The sequence below is a fragment of the Mus pahari genome, chromosome 20 (genome assembly GCF_900095145.1).
Source record: "Mus pahari chromosome 20, PAHARI_EIJ_v1.1, whole genome shotgun sequence".
In the NCBI taxonomy this organism is placed as follows: Eukaryota; Metazoa; Chordata; class Mammalia; order Rodentia; family Muridae; genus Mus; species Mus pahari.
Window position 1 is genome coordinate 23,142,558 of NC_034609.1, and position 22,850 is coordinate 23,165,407.

Below are 22,850 nucleotides of genomic sequence, written 5' to 3' on the forward strand. Positions count from 1 at the left end.
TCCTGGAACTCACTCTGTAGACCAGGCTGGCCTCGAACTCAGAAATCCGCCTGCCTCTGCCTCCTGAGTGCTGGGATTAAAGGCGTGCACCACCATGCCCGGCTATGCATATAGTTTTAATTTATTCTTTGTTAATGATTAAATTGGGGTCAATTTTTAATTTTATTGTAACTTCTGTAGATAAAAATGTCCTTGTCTACTCAATATTTACTTAGCAACTACTGTGTGAATTGTTTGAGTAGCATTTTTCTGCAAAGAATTGTCCTAAGTAAGATTAGAATTACCTTATTAAAGTATATATCAGACAATTTTATATTAGTCAAACTATAAACAATAAAGCCTAAATGGATGTAATATGTATCCCTATTATACTGGCTAAAAATCTAAATAATAAATAATGTAGTTGAGTGCATTTAATTAAATAAAGAGCATATATATATATATATATATATATATATATATATATATGAAACTTCTAATATAGTAAGGAATTTAAGTTATCTATATCTCATGGCAGTTTATTCTTCAGATATAAAGTACTTAAAACACATCATCATGCTTATTATACTTATGTTTTAAGAAAATCTCCCTTCTGAAATAGATTGTGAGATAACTGCAAGCTGAGGCCAGTCTTTAAATTATTTTTTACCTTTCCATGATTAATTCAGTAACTCTATATAGTAAATGCTCAATGGGAAATCACAGCTTCATATATTTATTTTATTGGAAATTATGTACAAAAATGCCCAAGTGAGCAAGAGCTAAGAAACAACACAGGACATTATTCAACTTAATTTTGCAACCAAGATCATTCTTTCTTATAGAATCCCTTTTAACAAGACTGTTCCCCTGTCACCAGTGAACTTCAATGTAACTGGGTATAGTAGTAGTTCACCCCTACAATTCTAGTACTTGGGAAGTGAGGGCAAGAAGATTAGAAGTTCAAGGCCAGCATCCAAAGGTCTTATCAATAAGCCTGGACTATGTTAGACCATGTAAAACAAGGAAAGGATGGAAAAAAGAAGAGAAGAGAAGAGAAGAGAAGAGAAGAGAAGAGAAGAGAAGAGAAGAGAAGAGAAGAAAGAAAGAAAGAAAGAAAGAAAGAAAGAAAGAAAGAAAGAAAGAAAGAAAGGAAGGAAGGAAGAAAGAAAGAAAAGAAGAAGTAAGGAAGGAAGTTGAGAGTGTAAAAGGAAAAGGCAGAGGGATTGAAATATGAAGGAAAGAAATCAGAGAAATCTAACATTTTTATAGTGGTTATGAAAATGGAGACATAGGTATGAATCTTAGCTTCTCCCAAAACTACCACTAGACTTTTGATAGGGTTGTAGAGTTCTAAGGAATGTCTAGATTCTCTTTCTCTCTAAATGATATTTTATTCTATTGCATCCAGGATTATCTAAAGGCTCAAATAACATAAACTTCATGAAAGACTTCTTTTTTACTGGGAGAAAATCATCTAACCATAGGATCCTAACTTAATGCACTTTATAAGTGCTTTCCTACTTCCAAATTTATGTTTACTACTGTAGCTGTGGCCTACTTAGGTATAAGTATACTTCTTTTAAATGCTTATTTTGCTCTTTTAATTTATTTTGAAAAGCACAAAGAAAAATTTAATTTTTAATCTGACTAATGAGTGGCATAATGGCAGCTCATAGAATCTCTCTCAATAGTGGTAAAAAATGTATGAACCAAAGAAAAACTAACACAGGTAGGCTGAATGATTCTGAACGGTAAAGTGAAGACAGAGGCCGCGGGGTAGAAAAGAAAGATACATGCAGCTGGGAGTGTTTTCTATTAACAACTGATCTAAATAACAACATTGGCATCAATAAAATATAATAATGTTATGTATGCTATAATAAAACCCCATGAGTGAATACAGCCTGTCAGAATAAATTTAATCTTAGGCTCCATTAAAGCATTTAAGTATGGATGTCTTCATTTACAATCTGTATTGTTCAATGAGGATCTGTTCTATATTTTCTTTTTTTTTTTTTCTTTAAAGAAAAATCAATGTGTATGTGGGTATTTATTTGTTTCTTTGTTTTCTGAGGAAAGGTTCTTATATGTGCCCAATTAGACCTGGTAATAACACCAGGAAGGTGGCTTGCCACTCAACACAAAGCAAATAAACTACTGAATCTGTACTCATATATGAACTTATCTGATGTAAGCACTTTTTCTTCCTTTATGCTAGGATGAAAAATGGTATTGGACCATCTCTTTAAAGGGAGAGAGTAGCCCCAGTTTTACAATTCATTTTAATCAGCATCAATTAATTGCAGGCTAGCCATGTATCTCACAGGGTTCCGTCAAACATTTTTGGTAGAGTCAGTGCAATATCTAGCCAGGACATTTCATAAACCAGTTCTTAATAAGTGTTTCCCTGAAGCAAAACACATTAAATAGAATTTAAAGTTTAAGCCACAAACCTGTTTCAGGCTCAATGGAAAAATACGGCTGTCCCTCCAAGATACTGTAAACCAACTTTGCACTGTTTCCATAAACCGGGTCGTCAGCATCAGTGGCAGTTACATTAGTGACAGACGTACCTAATTTAAAAAAGAGAGACAGCATGAGTGAGTGAAAACAGTAAGGAAAGGCTTATAATTCTTTCCCAGGTGCTAAATTTTGTCAGGTATATCATACATGAACCCATAGGAAATAAAGAACTCCCTAAATGTGGAGGCAAACTGCTTTGTTAGAACTTCAACAGCAAATATTTTATAAGAAATAGTACTACCAGGTTGAAATAGTGGATTAAGATAGCATTTTTAGTCTCTATTATTTAAGATGCCTTTGTAGTTTTCATCAGATGGATATCTATTAGACTTGTGTGAGCTTAAGGAATGTGCAAAGGAACCATATCAAAGAAATATGAAACAAAAGGTTAATAATATAATACAGCATGTAGCACTTGAGTTTTGCTGAAGTACAACTGAATGTACCTTGAAAAGTTGTCTGCTGTAAAAGCCAGAACATAAATATCAAAGGAATATTTTAGTCTATCACACTTAATTTCCCAGACTATAAAATAACAGAGGAACCACCAATTAATCAGCTAGCTCAGGTAATTAGACCCATGGATAACAGAACGAAAATCTCTTCTCACACTAATCTTCTGTGGTTTATAACAACCACACACATAGAGCTTTCCTAAATGGCGGTATATATGCTAATGAAAAATCCCTGTTCTAAAGAAGCAGAGAGTTTTGCAGGGGACAAAAGAGAAGGTAACATATAAACTGACTCAGCAACTCACTAGAATACAGCAAGCACACCGGGCTCCTCTTTTGGTCTAGCACAGAGTGGTCATGGGCAGATTTTACAGATAGATTGAACTGAAACTAAATCCTAAGGAAATGTCAAGTTTGGCATAGACATATACATAGAAGAAATCCTAAGAAAGAATTCAAACACAGGTAAAGAGAGAAGATTGTGGGATAGCGTTATGACTTCTGAAACATGGAGAGCAAGGGGAATATGATGTGATTGGAAATACATATGAGGGTAGGTCCAATTTTATTGTCCTTTCTCTGTTAAAAGTCATTCACAGAGTAGCTATTTAGCATTTTTATTAATTAAATGGCTAAATGAAAGCATCTATTAGAATCATTTGGTGATTTATTGAAAATGCTAATGTCACAGATCATTCACAGAAAATAGGTTAATAAAATAATACTTGCATTTTTTTCTACTGCAGGGTCTCCTTCATTAGGCTCTGGAGGTAAGTGATAGAAATAAGACAAAGAGGATACAAGCTGTTGCGCAACCATGACAATGGCTGCAGTAGATCACATGAGGGTATAAAGCAGGGTTTGCAAGCTGGAGTGATCATTGAGAAATGGGGTCAGACATTCACTCTGCAAGACTGAAGAAGGGGGAGATGAGATGGCCTGAGAGAGTGGAACTTTGGCCTTGGGTGGGGCTGCTGGGTTTAGCTAAGGGCAATTACAAACTGGTGTCAGGGGTTATCAGCCTTACATGTCAATTGCTAATGCTTCTAGCATGTAGGAGAAGAGGGTTGCAATCCTGAAGGAGATGCATTATGCATCTGAGTTGTCTATTTTCACTGCGATTGAAATAGGATTGAGTCCTTGAAAGATCTTATCAATCAAAATGGTTTTGAGACGCTTTCAATTGCAGTCACTGTTCAGAAAAAAATGTAATGACATTTGTTGAGCAGTTGATAGTTGTATAATTGAAATTTATCCTCAGAATATTTCATCAGCTTTAAAGACTACAGAGCAACAACATGACTTGAATGTCACTCATGTAAAGCACTCTACCATAAATTGGGAACAGTCCATTTTGGTGTGTGTGTGTGTGTGTGTGTGTATGTGTGTGTGTGTGTGCATGTGCGCGTGTGTATGTAATAAGACTCAATTTTCCAAGTGGCATATCTATGATGCTGGGGGAAGTTAACACTTGGAAGACAAATAATGACAATTATTTGAATACAGTTTAACTTGGGAACACCTGGAGGAAAAATTTTACATGAGGGGATGGTAGGGAGCTAGATTGCCCAAATAATTTTAGAAGAGATTTCCTGAAAAGTATGATAACAAATATAGGGCTAGAGATGAAGGCTAGGATCAAATTATAGGAAGCATTTGAATGAAAGAATGCATGTATTATATGTACACTGTCTGAAGAATTGACCTTTCAGGTCCAGATCAATTCCTGATGCAGCCACTTCTGCTTTCAGTGCTTCCAAAATAACTTGGAGGCAAGGAGATTGATTAAAAGAAAAGACCAGTTATGAGGTTCCAGCAGCAGTCCCATTAGGACCACTGGGACAGGATGAAATAAAGTGGACGCACCTATCAATTTCCTTATTTGTGTCTGTGTGCTAAGATGGTAATCTGAAGATTCAGTGAGTGCGTGGTAATCACAGCTTGGATGTGTTTCATCTTAAAGTGAGTTGTTAATAGTGAAAACGACAGTGTCAAGTTACCTGGCATGTTTGTTTGTTTTAAGAAAGGGTTTTGCTGTGTCATTAGGCATTTGCACAGTGATCAGGCCATCAGGCTCCTTTCTAGCTAGTTGCATTTGCTTCCTGTATGAAATGCCTTATGGATGAGCTTGGTCATTTTGGCTCTTCCATCTTCATCCATCTTCCTGTGGGGACATCACATTTTTTTTTTTTTTTGCACCACTGCCTTTTATTTTTATTTTTATTAGATATTTTCTTTATTTTTATTTCAAATGCTATCCCGAAAGTTCCCTATACCCTTCCCCCGCCCTGCTCCCCTACCCACCCACTCCCACTTCTTGGCCCTGGCATTCCCCTGTACTGGGGCATATAAAGTTTGCAAGACCAAGGAGCCTCTCTTCCCAATGATGGCCGACTAGGCCATCTTCTGTTACATATGCAACTAGAGACACGAGCTCTGGTGGTAATGGTTAGTTCATATTGTTCTACCTATAGGGTTGCAAGCCCCTTCAGCTCCTTGGGTACTTTCTCTAGCTCCTCCTGTGTTCCATCCAATAGCTAACTGTGAGCATCCAATCCACTCTGTGTTTGCCAGGTACTGGTATAGTCTCACAAGAGACTGCTATTTCAGGGTCCCTTCAGCAAAATCTTGCTGGCATGTCCAATAGTGTCTGGGTTTGGTAGCTGATGATGGGATGGATCCCGGGTAGGTTAGTCTCTGGATAGTCCATCCTTTTGTCTTAGCTCCAAACTTTGTCTCTGTAACTCCTTTCATGGGTATTTTGTTCCCTATTCTAAGGAGGAATGAAGTATCCACCCGTTGGTCTTCCTTCTTCTTGGTTTTCTTGTGTTTTGCAAACTGGACATGGGACATCACATTCTTAATGCAGAAGAGGTAGCATACTTTTTCATAACCCACAGAATATTATCTCCAAGTGTCAGAGAATTGAATTATTATCATTTTTTGTAAAATACTACTCACAGTATTTTGTAAGCATGTAAACATTTTTTTAAGGAAGGTATACAGAAACTATTTTTGTAGTGTATAAAATTATTTAAAGAAATAAAATGGACAGGGAAAAATATTCCAAGTATAATTTAAAGGATTTACAGAAATCAGAATGAATACTAGTGTGAAACTCTGCACTGAAAAACACTCAGAATTTTCCCTTGCTTTGGTGTCTAGTATCTCTCCTTTTTATAGCAAGTGATTTTTCTTCCCAGTGTGAAGTTATTCATATTTAATGGTCACTATAATACTATGATAGTGACCTCAGTCACTACTAAAATATGGGGATATGGAGGAATCAATCGAAAATTTTCTTCCAACCTTGAATTCATATTTTACATTGACTCAAATTAAGGAATGTGTTTGTAGACAAAAAAATAAAATCCAACTATTTTCTGAAGATATATAGGGTTGGGTTAAGCAGTCCCATGGAAGCTTTTGCATATAAAATGGGCTAACTTATTCTGAAACACATCCACATATCTTCAGGAAAGCTATTTAACTTGACAGAGTCTTGGATTAAGTATATATAGTATATGTATATACAACATATACATATATAACATATATACATACTTATGTATGCATGTATATACATCTATAAATTCATACATATAAGTATGTTTTATATATCACTATATATTATATAATGTAGTACATATATTATATATATTATATAATTAGTATAGTTGAGAGGATTAAGCAAATAATGTTTGTAGATAACCCAGAAATTATAATATGCTAAGCCTGTGAGTAATATCCATGCCTCTGAGGTAGTTTACTACCTTTCCACAATGGACCCATAAGTCCCAACCATAATGATAGGATACTGACGATAGTAGAGCATGTTGTTAATTCTTCTCAGGCAATTCTGATGTGAAGTCATGATTCAAAATGTATGTGAAGACAAACTTTTCACAACTGACCCTTGCTCATTTTGTTTGGGCACATTAATTTCTGTTATGACTACTTTGAAGAACAAAACTCTTGTTTAGATTTGTTACTAAAAAGGAAGCATATTTAATACTGTACATTTAGGGAGACAAATCATGCCGACCATTTCTCACAGGGAGGAAGGTGAGAATGTGTCCTTGGCAGGGTGTTTTTTACCCCAACAAGTCTCCATGACTCAGCTTCTCTGTTTATTGTCATGTGATGTCATTTCATTGCGAGAGGCTTCCCATCACAATACTGGTGAATGAAGGAAAGACTTAGCAGCTCCAGGGTTCAGCTATTCATAGGCCAAGACAATCATCTTTACTTGGCAGACCTAAAAATGTGTTATGTACAACTCTGCTGAAAACATACAATGTTGGGGGGAAGGTCACACACACTCAAATCAGAACACAAGTTTTAATGTTTATCTCTGATTCTTTTCAAATTCTGCACATTTAGCTAAAGATTTGAGCATTCTAGCCCTTGGCATTTTTGTCTGTATTAACAAAGTTGGTAACAATTGTTACACTGAGGATATGTTCAGATAATTCACTATAATAATCCATGTAAACAATGGGAAATTTTTATTTACAATATATCTAGAAGCTTTCTCTCCTCACTTAAATGCATTCTTTTTGGTGCACATGTAAAACCGAATACAAATTGTTTTACAATAATAAAGATATAATAAGTAGTAGGTACATTGATAATTCTAAGCTGATCATTACACAATTGATACAGCTATCTATGTCAACCATAATAAAACAAAATATATATAGCAATAAGCTCATATGAAGGAAGTGATTTCATTATTAAAGTTGACCAAAAAAAAAAAATACATCGGCATGTAACCTCACATTCATCAGCACATGACCTCTGTCTAATCTATTTCACATCAGTTTCTGCTTCAGGATAAATTGCTCTTGGGTCAGAAAGAGAAAAGTGTTTAATGTAGTGAGAGCACAAAGCCAGGCATCAGGCAACTTGCCAATACAAGTTCTCTAATTCTACTTGAACAGAAGGCCCTCTCAAGAGCCACGCTTAACCCAGATAAATGTAAAGATGCTCAACTGGTTTGGGAACCACAACAGGGCTAAGACAAGCTTTTGGCCACATACTCATCCCAGATATGTCTGCCTAGTGTCCGCCTTCCGGAAATCCACATGCATGGATCTTAGACACTTGGGAAGTGTCTCATCTGTCAGAGATGTTATTTCTTCAGAGTGATGTTATCCTGTTGATGCACCTGCTCATGGCAATGGAAGTGTGTGGAGGTCTTTGCAGATGCATTTGTCATGTGATTACCCAGAAGAAGGAAAATGGATGCTTTGAAGTTCATCTTGCAGCGCAAAGATTTCAAGTGAAGCTGCTGTGTAGGCTTCTCTATGGAAATGCACGCAGAATGCAGAGCACGGAGGCAAACTGAGAAGTGTAAACCTTGCAAGATAATGTTTCTTCAAAGCAGCAAGTGTTGCTGTGTGATAAATAGGACCCTGAGTAATACCCGGGAAATACAACAACCAGGATTCTCTGTTTGTGTTTTCATTTGGAACAGTTTTTGTCCTTTTGTCAAGGATACAAGAGACTCATTTAGCTAGTGACTATAAATTTGACACTGTGCCATTTCTCCAAGAAAGCCCCTATTATAATCCAACTGGATGCTGATCCTAATTATAATAATATAGCTGTTGTCTCTCCAGCTGTTGTCAACAAAATGATCCCCATCACCGCAATCCAGGCTTCTAGTATCAAGTCAAGTGTGAACACACTAGTCCAAGGTGATTTCTGTTTTTAACAAACCCATTTTTCTGCATTTAGATTCTTAGTTTAATGAAGTGTGCCAGTATGTTGCACGGATCTTAATTAATAGAGAGCCAACAGTTTCGTCCACATTTTTTTCCCACTTGATACTTTCCTCTTATTAGCTTCAGAACTTAACATATTTTCTACCAATCATGACAGCAAACACTACAAGCAAAATTAACCATCAAAGACATCACTCTGTCAGGTTAGAGGTTCTGGTTTGCTGACAAACTAAGATGAAAAGCCTTCGGGAAAATAAGATGTTGGGCTTTAGGTAGCGTAGCTCTGCAAGCTTGGCTATGCTTTTTTTATGAGCAAGTCAGCACACCAATTCTGCACATTATTCAGAAAGAAAAATGCTGGTGCTGACACCCTGAGCAAGAAAACAAAAGTCTGGTGCAGCGTGAAAATGCGCACACTGGAAAAGCTAAGGCTATTATGATGAGAGGAACACAGACCCCATTTGCAAGGAGTCATTTGTGCAACACATTCTTAGCGAATAAGCATTGCTATAGCCAGTGGAAAAAAAAAAAATAACGAAACATAACCTTTGCAAGAGCTGTAATCCAAAGAGGCATGCACCGATGGCCTCCTCCTATCATCTTCAAACTTTTCATTTTCATTTCTAGCTCCCTGTTCCAAGTTTTCGGTAGGTAGGTACAATCCGCAGACAGAGGGCTCAGACACACCATCTGAAAAAGCCTTACTTAAACATTCATACACATTGCAATGATTACAAGCCTAACAGGTCATAGCAGTGGTGGGATTCTTCTCATTAGTTTAATAAAAAGAAACCCTTGGCTCAACTTTTCTCATCCTCCTTACTAATTTCCCCCAAGTACTCTGCAACACAATAGATAAATGGGCACAGGGGTCTCCATGGCAACGTGGCTTGTTTGTTGTAGAGCAGCAATGCCATAATTTCACATGACCTGCGTCACTTGTTGGCATTTAAATTAACAGTTACTACCTGCAGAAACATGATGTTCTAGATGTTTTCAACATGTCATATCCAGGCCGTTACTTTGCAGTCTTGTCAAGCAATTCTGTAAGGCAGTCATGTACTTGACTGGCAAATATTTATATGGGTTTTGTGTTGTTCCATTTGATTACTTACAGAATAACAAAGCTCTTGTGTAATTAAGGTAAAAACTAAAAAATGCAAACAGCCAACTCATATCACTATTCCATTTCTCTAATAATATGGTCATCAACATTTATATCTCCAGAAAGGCGTCAAGCCAGTGCTCCTAGTGAGAAACATGCCTTAAGTCCCACTGGTATGCTTCAGTTGCAAAACCTAATTATAGAAGACATGTGCCAAACATCCAAATCTCTAAGGCTGCCTTGGAGGAGTGGGGGGGGGGGTCTTTGCAAGATAAGGAAGATTATGCATGGACCTGGAAAAAAATAGTGCTTTTAAACAGATTAACCCTATATATTCAGATCTCTTTCTGAAGATGAGTTCTGAAGGTAGGGAGCCAAACCATATGAACATTCAACTTCAGGACTGAGGAATAGCAAAGGACAGTCTTTCTTTACTTGATAATCAAATCTTGCCATCAGTCAAACCCAGCTGACATGGGTTCTAAGCTCTAACTTGGACTCCTTTATTCAAATACACAATGAAGAGATCAGTTCAGAACCTCTGGAAAATTCCACCAGGTACACCTTCCCTCCAGAATGCAAAGTCGTCAGGAAGACCACGGTGGCAGGGGGACTGACCAGCTACCTGCAGATAAGAGAATCCCAGAACACACATTCCTCAGGGCCACCAGCAGACAAGAGAAGCTCTTACTTACTACCTCATTCCCTAAGTACCAATCAGTTTAAATGTCGCACTGTTCTGCCAATCATATTGTGCCTAGTAGCTTTTCCTCTATTCTGCCTCAAGGAACTGTATAATAATTGACCGAACTGGCTGCCCAGGGTAGCTGCCTCTCCTACAGGTACAGGATGGAACAATAAATTCCTCTTACTTTTGCATTGATACCCGGCTTCACTTGTTCACTTGGGGGGGTCCTTGGAAGCTAAAGTTCATCTGGGTCTTACACCACCATATCAAAATCCCAGGGGTTAGCACCCCTCTCTCTTGTAATATTCATTGCTCTCTGGGTATTTTCTTTCTAAACTACGTCTTAGCCTACAGTGGAAAAGGTCTGTCAAATTTCATGTGCTCCAAAGTGACTTTAGTATACAAGTAAGTAAGTTTCTTAACTGTGTTAAAACGAGGGACAGGACCAAAATGCACTATGCCATTCCATTCTCTCTGGCTCCGTGATTTGACACATCAACTAAGGAAATGAATCCACCTTCCACACCTGTTTCTGGAGCACATAGATAGACATAAGCAATAATGTAACAAGGAAATAGCGAAACCACTTAACATTGTGTTTAAAATGAGTCAGAAACTTTTATACATGATTAAAATGCCTTAGAAAATGTAGTTGAGAACATGGACAACTCTTGCTTACCCACACATCATTCAGGAATATATCTGTAATGTGCATTGAGTGAGAGCACTGGAAAGGATCATGTGGAAATGTGTAATTGTAAAAATTCTCACCCATGTTTACTATGCTTAGGGAGAAAGTACTTCTGCAACACTTGCAGACAATGCCTGCTATCTTGGTGGCCTAGGCAGTACATTTGCAAACAGATAATGAGGGCAACTGGAGGCCTGGTCCTGAAAACTAATAAGCTGCCTGGCTTACAGTAACATGTGCATAAATAAACTCTTTCTGAATTTCGATGACTTCCTCAACAGTACAAAAACAAGAAAAAGTGTGTTTGTATTCCATATGCAGCCTATTTCTAGCAATAGAGTTTTCTCCTAATCAGTTTCCTAAGAACGAGTATCCTATAAATACTAGGGAACTAAGCCAACATTATATATGCTTTAGAATGTCAGGTATATCTATCCTGACCTTGCAAAATTATGTTACTCACGGCAGGCAAGATATACCATTTAGATGCCATAGTAATGGCATCTTTATTATATGACTTCATTAATTTGTTCCCACTCATGGAGTAGATTTTTGAGTAGCAAATACAAGATGTGAGACATTGAACAGGGTGTTATAGTACAGGAAAGGATAGGAGAGTTAGAATTTCTGGTAAAACTATGTGTGCCGATTACAGTAACAATGCATGCCGATGGTATGTTTTCATTGTAGAAAACTATAAATTTTGATCACATACTTATTTACAAGACTGAATGTAATTCAGTATAACACTGCTTTTATAAGAATGAGGACATGAGTTCAGATTTGCCAGCATCCATGTAAAATTCTGGACCCAATGCCACATGTTCATTCCTCCAGTATTGAACAGGTAGATTCAAGCAGATCCCAGGGGGGTGCTGACCCTCTAAGATCACAAAATTGGTCACCTAGAAGTTAAGTGAGAGACCATCTCTCAAAAAATACAGTGGAAATCAATGAGGGAAGTCAATGAACATGACTTCTGTCTTCCACAATTGTGCATACATATGTGAATGTAAAACACACAAACACACATATAAACATACACAGGCATACATGCACACACATGAGCTCTTAAACGGACACGAATACAAGATTGATCCTATTCTACATTCAAAAATTGATATACTCATCAAATAAGAATTTCTTTTTAACATCCTTGACTCAGTTTTCTACTATCCAATATGAGACTGTGATCTGGCACATCAGATAAAGGCATCTGCCTCCAAAAGTGATGTGTTGATTTCATTGCTGGGATCCACTTTGTCAAAGAAGACAAGTGCTTCTGACATATGGTCCTGTTATATCCATATGTGCACCATGACACATAGCAACACAAACAGCATTCTTGACCTCAAACACACACAATTAAGTAATGTATAAGAAAAAATATCTTAAGAGAAAGAACACCATGTTCTTGCTTGTCTTACCGTGGGCCTCCATAAAGGGAGGGTAAACGTTATCACCGGGTTCAAGGATATTCACTGTGCCACGATCTTGCATTCTCTGCAACATGACACTTTCTGCTTGATAAATTGTGAGCCAAGGCTACTACGCATAAAGATAACACACATCTATCCCAGTGGCTGTTTATTTCTGTTCTTTAAGAATAAGCTCCCTTTCTCTAGTGAGAAGCCAGGACTTGTAGAAATGATGACAGTGCACTGTCAGCTCTCTTTTGTGAAGGGAGAGACAAAATCCTGTCAACTTTCAGAACTGCCTAAGTGAAAAGCCAGTGGAGCAAGTAGGATGAAAGATCAAAACAAAGCAGCATTCCTTTGATGTCATTGGGATACTTCTGGTTTCAGAGGGAGTATTTTTCAAATAATGTTTACTAACAGAGAGTGTTATCTTGTGCATCCTGCTGTCCACAATATAGCCAGAAAGTAGGCAAGTCAGCTTATCCCTTATTCAGGACCTTCACAATCTTTTTATTGCTATCCTACCATGTATCAAGCCTTTATTTCAGCAGCTTAGAAACTATCACAAGGAGAAAACTCTTGCTTTCTCTAGAGGGCAAATTGTGGGAGCATGAAAGTTTTGAGCAGTAGCTACAAAATGCCACAATTGAATATTGTATGTGAACCAAATATTGAAGAGTCCAGGAAGCTAAACAAAATGAAACATCCAAATGAATGGTTTTAATGTGAGGAGGTCTTGATCATATCATTAGGTAAATTTTATATTGAAAGAAAAGGGACGATCCTGTCTCCGAGCTCATAGGAGTTGCAAACTAGGGGCGCTGTCCTGAGTTAAGTGAATCATTTTGGAGCTTGTTGGGGGAAAATTAGAAAAAGAAAAATAGTCATTTAACAAGAAAAATATCAGAACTTGAATCTTTTGAATCATTTTTCTTTACCTAAACAGTTGGCCTGGTAAATCTACTCCTATCATTCTTCAACAGAAAATCACAACATTTTGAAGACATGTTTGATTCCTATCCTGAAATGACCCCACCACTGAGGCCTCACAATGCTTTGTTTGACAGTCTTTCAGGTGATTTTTATTTTATCGGGAAATTTTTATGCAAAGAAACTTTTCCTGTATATGCTACAAGCTTCTCAACAGTGCCTTTTACCTCCTCTGACTTTATGTCGTCTTGTCTTCTTCGGTTGTCCTCTCCTGGACTGCTCGTTTCTAAAGAAATGGAAGGTCAGTGAATATGGAGAAGAGGAGAGGTAAAAAGTTGCAAAGGGCAGAGGAGGGAGAGGAAATTGTATAGGGGATGAATAGGATGAGAGAAGAATCTATTTTAAATAAAAATAAGAAGAAAGAATCTTTAACTGTTTTTTTTTCTAAATACAGTATTCTTCTTTATTCTTTCAAATTCTCCCCATAATTCTCACCTCCAATATTACACGTTTCTGAAAAACATAACCTTATCATTTAGTACTTGCTTCACACAGGGGCTCATGTTGTCCTAGATACATTTGCAAAGTGGAACGACTGACAAATAAATGCCTATCAATAACTTTTATTATCTTTGAAACAAACATGTTACAATTGGGTGTGATAGTCTGAGTGCACCTAGTGATGTATAAGATCCAAGTTCGGACCAAACATAGATGCCTGCAAGTCCACTCTTTAAAACAGAATGCCTAGATTAGAATATTTCTGACTTTAAATCTTTGAGTTCAGGGAAAATAACCTGGTAGATTCTGTTTTGTTTTGATTTGTTTTGTTTTTCTCTATCATCTGAAAGTGTATCTTACACATATACATCTATTTAGTAGGTATGAGTAAGATATAATATATTGGTCATTTATTGAAAAATATATACAATGATATGATGCTTGGTATTATGAGCTGATACCCTTGTTCTGTGTTACTGTCATTTTAATCTTACTAATTAATGGTAAACATTTTCTCTATTCTTATCCTTATGAAGGCAGGCAGGACCTATTTTCAAGCTTGTTCACATATTGGTGAAAACCGAAGTTCATGGGTAGCTCCCATGTGAGAGATAATGGAAAGAAGACTTAGTGATGAGGGACTGGGGCTGAGGGTTTATCAGTGGGGAAGTCTATATAATGACTGGAAGTGTGGTAAAGGTGGAGAGATGGGTTCTCGTGGCTCACAGGCTTCACAATCCTACATCAACAGGTGTAATTATATCCAAAAAGATAATTAAGAAGTGTACAAGTGTGAAACTGAGATTTAATGGCAAAGTTATCATGGGTTAAATAAAGTAGCGACAAAAACAATATCTTGTGTAGAATAAGCATGAAGTGGGTTAGAAACAGGACTAAGAGAATCCTCTAGAATATACATCAACAAAATAATCTACTAGTCAAAGGCAGGAGTGATGGCCAATGATGTTTGGAGTGGGGGACAATTGGTCCAGGGCTATCCTTCTCTGCTGTGAGAATTTCTTTTATGCTAGGAATTTTCTGTTTAAGTATCCTGGTTGGTTTTCGTCAACTTGACATAAACTAGAGTGATGTGGGAAGTAGAAACTCATTTGAGAAGATGCTTTCATTAGATTGCCTGTTGTCTATGTTGACATTTTAATGATTAATGATTTGCATAGTTGGGTGTTGTCCCTGATCAGGTCCTGGAATGTACAGAGAAAGCAGGCTCAGAAAGGCAGTAAGCATCACTCCAGAATCCCCTTTGCTTCAGTTCCAGCCTGCAGGTTCCTGCCTTCAGTTCTAGCTCTGACTTCCATCACTGATGGATTATGACCCAAATGATGTGAGATGAAATAAACCCTTTCCTCCCACAGTGGCTACTGATCACAGTGTTTTATCACAGCAATAGAAACCTAGCTAATGACATGGCATAGTACTGAAATATATTTATTGGCCTGAAATTTCAGAAACTTATATCAATTCTAAAACCTGGGGATAGATCTTCAGGCAAGGGAAGTTTGAAATTGTATTTCTCAAATATCAAGCCACTGTATATCTGAAACTTATGAAATAAACACAGTATGCTAACATTAGAGTTAAAACATATCAACATGTAAGGTACTCAGTCATCTCTCTAGAGTTTTGAAGATATACATCTATATCTATATATATTCCAACATATACTGGGATATATCAGTTTTTGTTTCCTTTCTCACATATTGCCTTAAAGAGATTATGAACAGAAAGGGTCTTTTACAGGGATATATATATGTGTGTGTGTGTGTGTGTGTGTGTGTGTGTGTGTGTGTGTGAATAAAATGTTGTCATATTGAAAAAGAAAGTCAGAGAATAAGAACAAAATATGCTAGAAGAATATAGTGAGACCTTGATATGTGAATGCTTAGAGATATTATGAGAAATTGCACTGGAAATTCTGTCTGCTTTAATTAAAACCTTGGCAAGAACAAAAGAATATGTGAAAGGCTATGCAATGGGTCACAGAGAGTAGCACACACACATATTTAAGCAAGGTGACTCCTAACATCTTGCGGATTTATTTTTGCAATTGGGAAGGTAGAAGGGGGAAGGAGAGGGAGAGAAAGTGAGCTGTAGGAGAGAAACAGACTATCCTAAGTGTTGTGAGTTCAGCCCTAAAGATGTAATGACGATTCTAATGAAGGTCTTTTATAGACTAATAAAACATTATCAAGAAAGTAGAATGCACATTTCATTTCTTCATTGTGTTCTTCCTATTTATTTCCTTCAATATCTTAATCTCCATTCCTCAGTAACTTTTCATTTTATAAATCTTCAACAGTTGTGACAGCTACCAATTATTCTTGGTCACATCAAAGATGCCAATGAATCTTCCCTAATTAGTGGGCAACACACAATCTATAAGCAGAGAAGCAAGAACTTCATAATCTGGAACACTGAAATCTTTCTTGTGCCAAGATTACTACTAGGAAAAACTGGAGGTCAGGTGAGCAGTGTGTAAATAAAATCTTCCACATGAAGCAATGTCATGTATGCTCCAACTTTAAAGGTAGGGTAGATGATTTCTGAATACTGAATGTATAAATGAAAAGTCTGAGTGTATGTGTGTGTGTGTGTGTGTGTGTGTGTGTGTGTGTGTGCACGCACTATTGTAAAGATACACGAGGGATATGTTTAACAGAAATTGAAGCATTTGGTCTTGCTTAAATAAAAATTTAAAGGTGGAGCTCTGTTCAAAACATAACCTAATGTTCAAAAACATATCTGCCACCCACATTTGCATTTAACACTCTTACATTTTTTAGATTATAATTGTGACACCATGTTTAGCAGTTCAGAATGAGCATTTCTTTCTTTTTTCTTTTTTTTTTATTAGATATTTTCTTTATTTACATTTCAAATGCTATCCTGGAAGTTCCCTGTACCCTCCCCCTGCCCTGCTCCCATACCCACCCACTCCCACTTCTTGGCCCTGGCGTTCCCCTGTACAGAGGCATATAAAGTTTGCAAGACCAGGGGGCCCAGAATGAGCATTTCGAACACAGATTTGAAATGAAAAAAATACTTCAAAATTTATAACTGATCTTGTGTAATAGATTATAATCACAATAAAGATACACAAATACTGTGTAAACCTCTCTTTATGTTTTATATCTGTATGAATATATTATAAATTATATATCATATACATAATTATATGTTATATATATTCATATATACATGTAAATTTATTATATATCTTTTAATCCAAAGTATTTTGGACAAGGAAAATTAACCTATAGTAATTTCATTGAATCTTTATGAAAAAAAAATAAAAATTTTGGCACTTTTAAAATACACAAGATATGGCCAGTGAGATGGTTCAGTGTATAAATTTGACCCCCAAACCATGTAATACTGGAAGAACAGACATGGTTGCACCAAACTGTCCTCTGAGCATCCATGTGCATTGTGGCCCATGTGTCCACCTCCATATATTACAAAAATAAATATTTATTGAAAACTTAAAGAATTTGAGAATATATTTAAAAAACTAAAACTGAGAATAACTGTTCTGAAAGCCTCATTCTTATGATTTAGCTCTATACTTTATAAGCTTCCAAAAGAGGGGAGTTATTAATACTTTATCCAGCTGTAACATCTATAAACTATGACAATTATAACATACAAGGTATCCAGAAAATTGAAACATGCAGCAGTCATGTAGGTAGTAACCAATGTCTTTCTAATCGGATCTATGGCTCAGAAATAAGGAAATCATTTCTGGTAAAGAAAACCAATGAGTGAGGCTAGTTACTGATGCTAGTGAGATCATGAACCTCACAAAAAAATTCTGGGACCAATACATGTCTAAACAAGTATAGCTCATTATCACATTCTCATCTTGTCTTTGAACCCACCCTCATCCAAGAAGTCTCTCTTTACAGTAAACGGAGAACATCACAGAAAACACAACTGGACATAATGCAGAGATCGACAGACTGTCTGCAGCACAGCCATGGAGGATATATCTGCATAACAACCTCCTGCATCTATGACTAAAGTGCATCTTGGAAGAGAAATGGAAAGATTTTTAGGATGATAATGCCAATAATTCTATTATAAAGTAGTCTTTTATAACAATGCCTGAATAAACAAAACCAGAGGAAAGACAATATAAAGGGATACATTAACAAGGAAGGAAGGAAGTTATGTAATGTCTTATCCCCTAGACAAAGAAGTACAGGGGATAAGATATTGCATAACTTCTTTTGTAATAATTCTTTATAGAAGAATTAGCATCATCCAAGGAGGGGTTCTTTCTTGGTTGTTCAATTCAGAGTGGTTAGCCTTGAAAACATATACACACAATCAACAAACAATGGACTCAGTAGGTTGGATTTATATATTTGTGCATATGTATGTGTATGTTTGTGTGTACAAAACCTACCATAGAAAAAGCTGTTGACTTGAGAGGCAGGAGAAGGAACCTGAAGGAACTAGAGGAGTGGGGTAAAGGTAAGGAAGCAGGGAAGTGGATCATTACAGGAGGCAACCATATATATTCTAAGGTGGAGCAGAATAGCTATGGAGGCCTTAATCCTAGACTATAGGGAGTTAAGGAATGCGGAGAGCAAACCAGAGAAACCCCTTCCAAAGGAAGGGTACACCACTTTGCTTATCCAATGCTGAGTGATCAGCCCTAAAAAACCTGTACATAGAAGAAATACTATAGAGACAGAGAGGAGAGAGAGAGAGAGAGAGAGAGAGAGAGAGAGAGAGAGAGAGAGAGAGAGAGAGAGAGAGAGCTAGATAACAAGATTTGAAGAAAATGAAGCCATTATTTTGAAAGACAGTTGGAAAGTTTGATGGTGGAAAGAGAAAGGAAAACTTGTATAATTTTTTATAATACTGGAAATTTAAAAACAAAGCATTGATTAAAATATGCATGTACATATATATATATATAAGAATATGTATATATTAAAATTATATATGGGAATTAAATATATGAATATAATTATACATGATTATAATTATATATGAATAACTTTAATGATTACAAGAGTAATTTTAATTTTATGTGTACTTTTGCCAGTGTTTTTATAGAAACTATATTAAGAACTGTCATTGGAATAAAGAACTATATATATTATTTCCTGACAGCTGTGACTTTCCATGTGTGACTTTATTTTTTTTTTTAAATTTGTACTATTTTTGTGTTTACAGTTTGGGCTAATTCATAGTTGACCCCAGTAATATAGGCCTTTCAGCTGATGTTTTTGCGACAGACAATCATTGATTTAGCTGTTGTGCAGAGTGCCTTAAAAATCAATAAATCCAGAAGAAAGAACTGGCGGGACTTCATAACATCACATTTCGTTTTTATCACAAATTTCCAATTTACCAAGTTCCTGTCTCATTATTTATACCAGACAGGGCATGCTGATGAGATACAGAGCCCACTCTGTCCCTTTTGGCAATTCATTTATAACTGAAGCACAATTAATATCTCTACAGCTGTTCCCCTGCAGAAAGAAAAAATGTGGCAGCATTTTCTACATGCGTGCATATAAATGTGTGAAGCAGAGTCTCAGTCTCAAAAACTCTGAAACTTGGTTTGCTATTGTTGTTGTTGTTTGTTTGATTGATTGCTTGCTTGCTTGCTTTTAAAATTTCCAGAAAATACTTCAATACACTATCTCATATAGGAAAGGAAGCTCCCATGTTTCCCCAGAAAACTGGAGTCAGATGGTCCTTACCTACAAGCTTCCCCACATCTCTATTCCAAAGAAAAGGTATGCCAGCAATACACTGACTTTTGCAGCGACATGCCATTTTAACTTCCTTCTTATACTTTGTTTTTGTCTGCCTAATTGCTAAATATTAGTTTTCTTTTTATTTAGACATCTATAATTACCATCAGAATAGATGATTGATTATGCCTCTGACCTCAATATTATTCTTTTGATATACACAAACTTGTTTTTTTTTTTTCTAGTGTACGTGTGTGTGTGTGTGTGTGTGTGTGTGTGTGTGTGCATGCCCATGGATTTCCCCTGATATTGAGATCAATATTCAATATTTTCTTCTCTAACTTTTCAACTTATTTGAAGACAGTGTCCATCACTGGATATGCTACCTACCACATTGACGGACAAGTGAGTTCTGAGGATCCAGCTCTTTTCTCTCGACTCCAGCCTTGAGGTTTTCGTGTATTTTGTTTTTACATCTGAGTGCTGGGCACCTTAACTTATGTTTTCATGCTGACATGACAACTAGTTTCTCCTCTGAGCAACCCTCTCAACAATGAAAATCAGTTTCAGATTAGATTCTCATGAAAGGCTAAGAGTAGACAGATGTTTACCTATTGTAATTCTATCTGCAGAAACACAAGTTTGATTTCTATTTGTGATGTAATTGAAAATATCCTAAGGTAACATCCTAGAAAACAGACAGACAGACATACCTATATATATGTCTGTGTGTGTGTGTGTATGTATATATACATATATGTATATATATACATACACCTGTATATGTATATATATATATATATATGTATATGTATATATTTGTTATTTGTATATATATATATTGTATATACACACACACACACACACACAAACATATACTTCTCACCATTTCACAGACACATACCCAAGATCATGCTTCTATAACCTTTGCCCTGATTCCAGGTCATCTTCTGGAAACCATTATTTATGGAAAAAGAACTTTTAGACTTCAGAAACCCATGGTGCTTCCATAAAAACTTGTGTGGGAATTCAAGTGACCTCAGAGCAAAATTTCCTATTAAAACAAATATGATTTGTAACTTCAAACTATGACTTAGTTCTTAGCAGCACTGGATGATCTTCTAGAGGACCCTGGTTAAATCTGTGAGCAATCACACATCTGTTCATAAAAAAAAAAAAAAAAAAAAAAAAACCACAACTCCAATTTCCACGATGGACACCCTACTCTGGTTTCTGCATGTGCCAAGAAGACTTATTTGTGGAGAAAATACTCATACATATAAAATAAGAAAATTAAAATTGAAAATCGAAAATGTGACTAGAGGCTGAAGAGATGTCTCGCTGGTTAGATATCACAACAGCCACATAAAAATCTAGGTATGGCAATATGTTCCTGTAACCATAGCACTGGGAAGTGTGAAGATGGAAGAATTACTTTGGCTTACAGGGCACCAGCATAACTACAGGTTTACTGAGAAACCTTGTCTGACAAACCTAAAGTAGGGAATAAAAAGCAAGCAATTTGGAGCCCATTTTTATGCTCCATCATCGTGTACCTTTCTCATAGACACATTGACTTTACTGGGTATTTCAAGACTAGGTCTTGTCACCATTTCTTAAACTATTAATATGCACAACTATTTATAAAGCTTTGATACAGAATGGGGTTTTATAAGTAATTTATAAGTATTACAAAGCATGTGGTATAAATTCTATTTGTTATAGGGAAATATTGTTATTTTATTTGAGGCATAACCACTGATAGGTTTTGTTATTTGTATGTGATGTAGCAGAACCTTTTGCAGTTTAGGATGACTCTGTAGGTAAATTTGTGTTTGTGTTTATGCAAACATGCATGTATAGCTATTTTATTGAATCCAAAATATGAGCAAATAACTGACAAAATCTAGTAAACAAGTAAATATTTATTAGATAACTAAAGGTATAGTTTTGTGAGCACATACATACACATATAAACACTTATATTTTTAAATAAAATTCTTTGCAAGTGATAGTAGTGTTCCCGCATAATCCATGAACTAGCTAGCAGAAACAAAAACAAAACCAAACCAAAAAGGCTAGACTTCACAAGCTAACCATGAGATTTTGGTCAAGGGAATACAAAAGACCCCTAAATCAATATGGCTTACTACTATTGCCCTTAGTAGCCTTCCAGAATTCCCAAGAGTATATTTCTGGGGACATCATATATTTTAGGTACAACACTTAGAGGAATCAAGATAGAACTGTCTTGAAAGCCGCTTCCTTGAGAACTGGCTTTCCCATTATCTGAAGCTTCTTGCAAGCTGCCAAGGAAGAGGGACAATCAGTCCTCCTATTGAGGTGTGAAGCCGATTAACTAATAGCCAGATTGGCAAGATATCTAAAATAGTTCACTGGTGGAACTTTTGCCTTGGAGATAACCAACAGCTCTGTGATGGGACCTAAGTTCTGCTCAGTCAGAGGGACTGAGCATCCTTGAGACAGTTGATCTATTAACTATTAACTTCATTTCGAATTGTATTCTAAATGCTTACTTTTATGTCCACAGAATCTTTCTTTTTCACAAATAGAGATTGTTAAAGAGATACACAGTTGTACAAAATAGAGAGAGTAAGTGACCCTGTGAACCTTTCCATCAAAGGATCATGGCAAATTGCAGGAGATGTGACTTGGGGCACCTTCTGTTAAATAGTCTCCCTTTGCTACAACAGAAGAACTGTACCCATGAACACTTAGTATGGCGGCCTTAAAAACCCAGTGTACTGAAAACAGTGGTTGACATATCACAGGAGAAATTTCACATAGTCTGACTCCTAGCTTAAGAACCACACACAGGTAGGCAATAGCTACTGAAACAGGGATAATCAGTTTCTGTCAGTGATGAATTCCTACACAGGTTTTCTTGTCCCAACTCACTAGCTCTAGATACACACATATATATGAGAAATACTAAATGTACTATTTAAGTGATATATATATATATATATATATATATATATAGAGAGAGAGAGAGAGAGAGAGAGAGAGAGAGAGATTATGAATTTGATAAGGAAAGGAGAGGACACTGGAAGAATTTGAGGGAGGAACATGAAT

The 22,850-nt window shown here is 36.4% G+C and overlaps 1 protein-coding gene across 3 annotated transcripts in view; it reads right to left on the reverse strand.

Annotated features, from left to right (window-relative positions):
* Cdh8 (cadherin 8) overlaps positions 1-22,850 on the reverse strand; it is a 395,024-nt gene that overhangs the window by 208,934 nt on the left and 163,240 nt on the right. For all 3 annotated transcript variants that reach the window (XM_021220862.2, XM_021220857.2, XM_021220861.2), the window contains exon 4: positions 2,436-2,555. In XM_021220862.2, the coding sequence (XP_021076521.1) occupies positions 2,436-2,555 (120 nt within the window). The remainder of the gene's footprint in view (positions 1-2,435; positions 2,556-22,850) is intronic.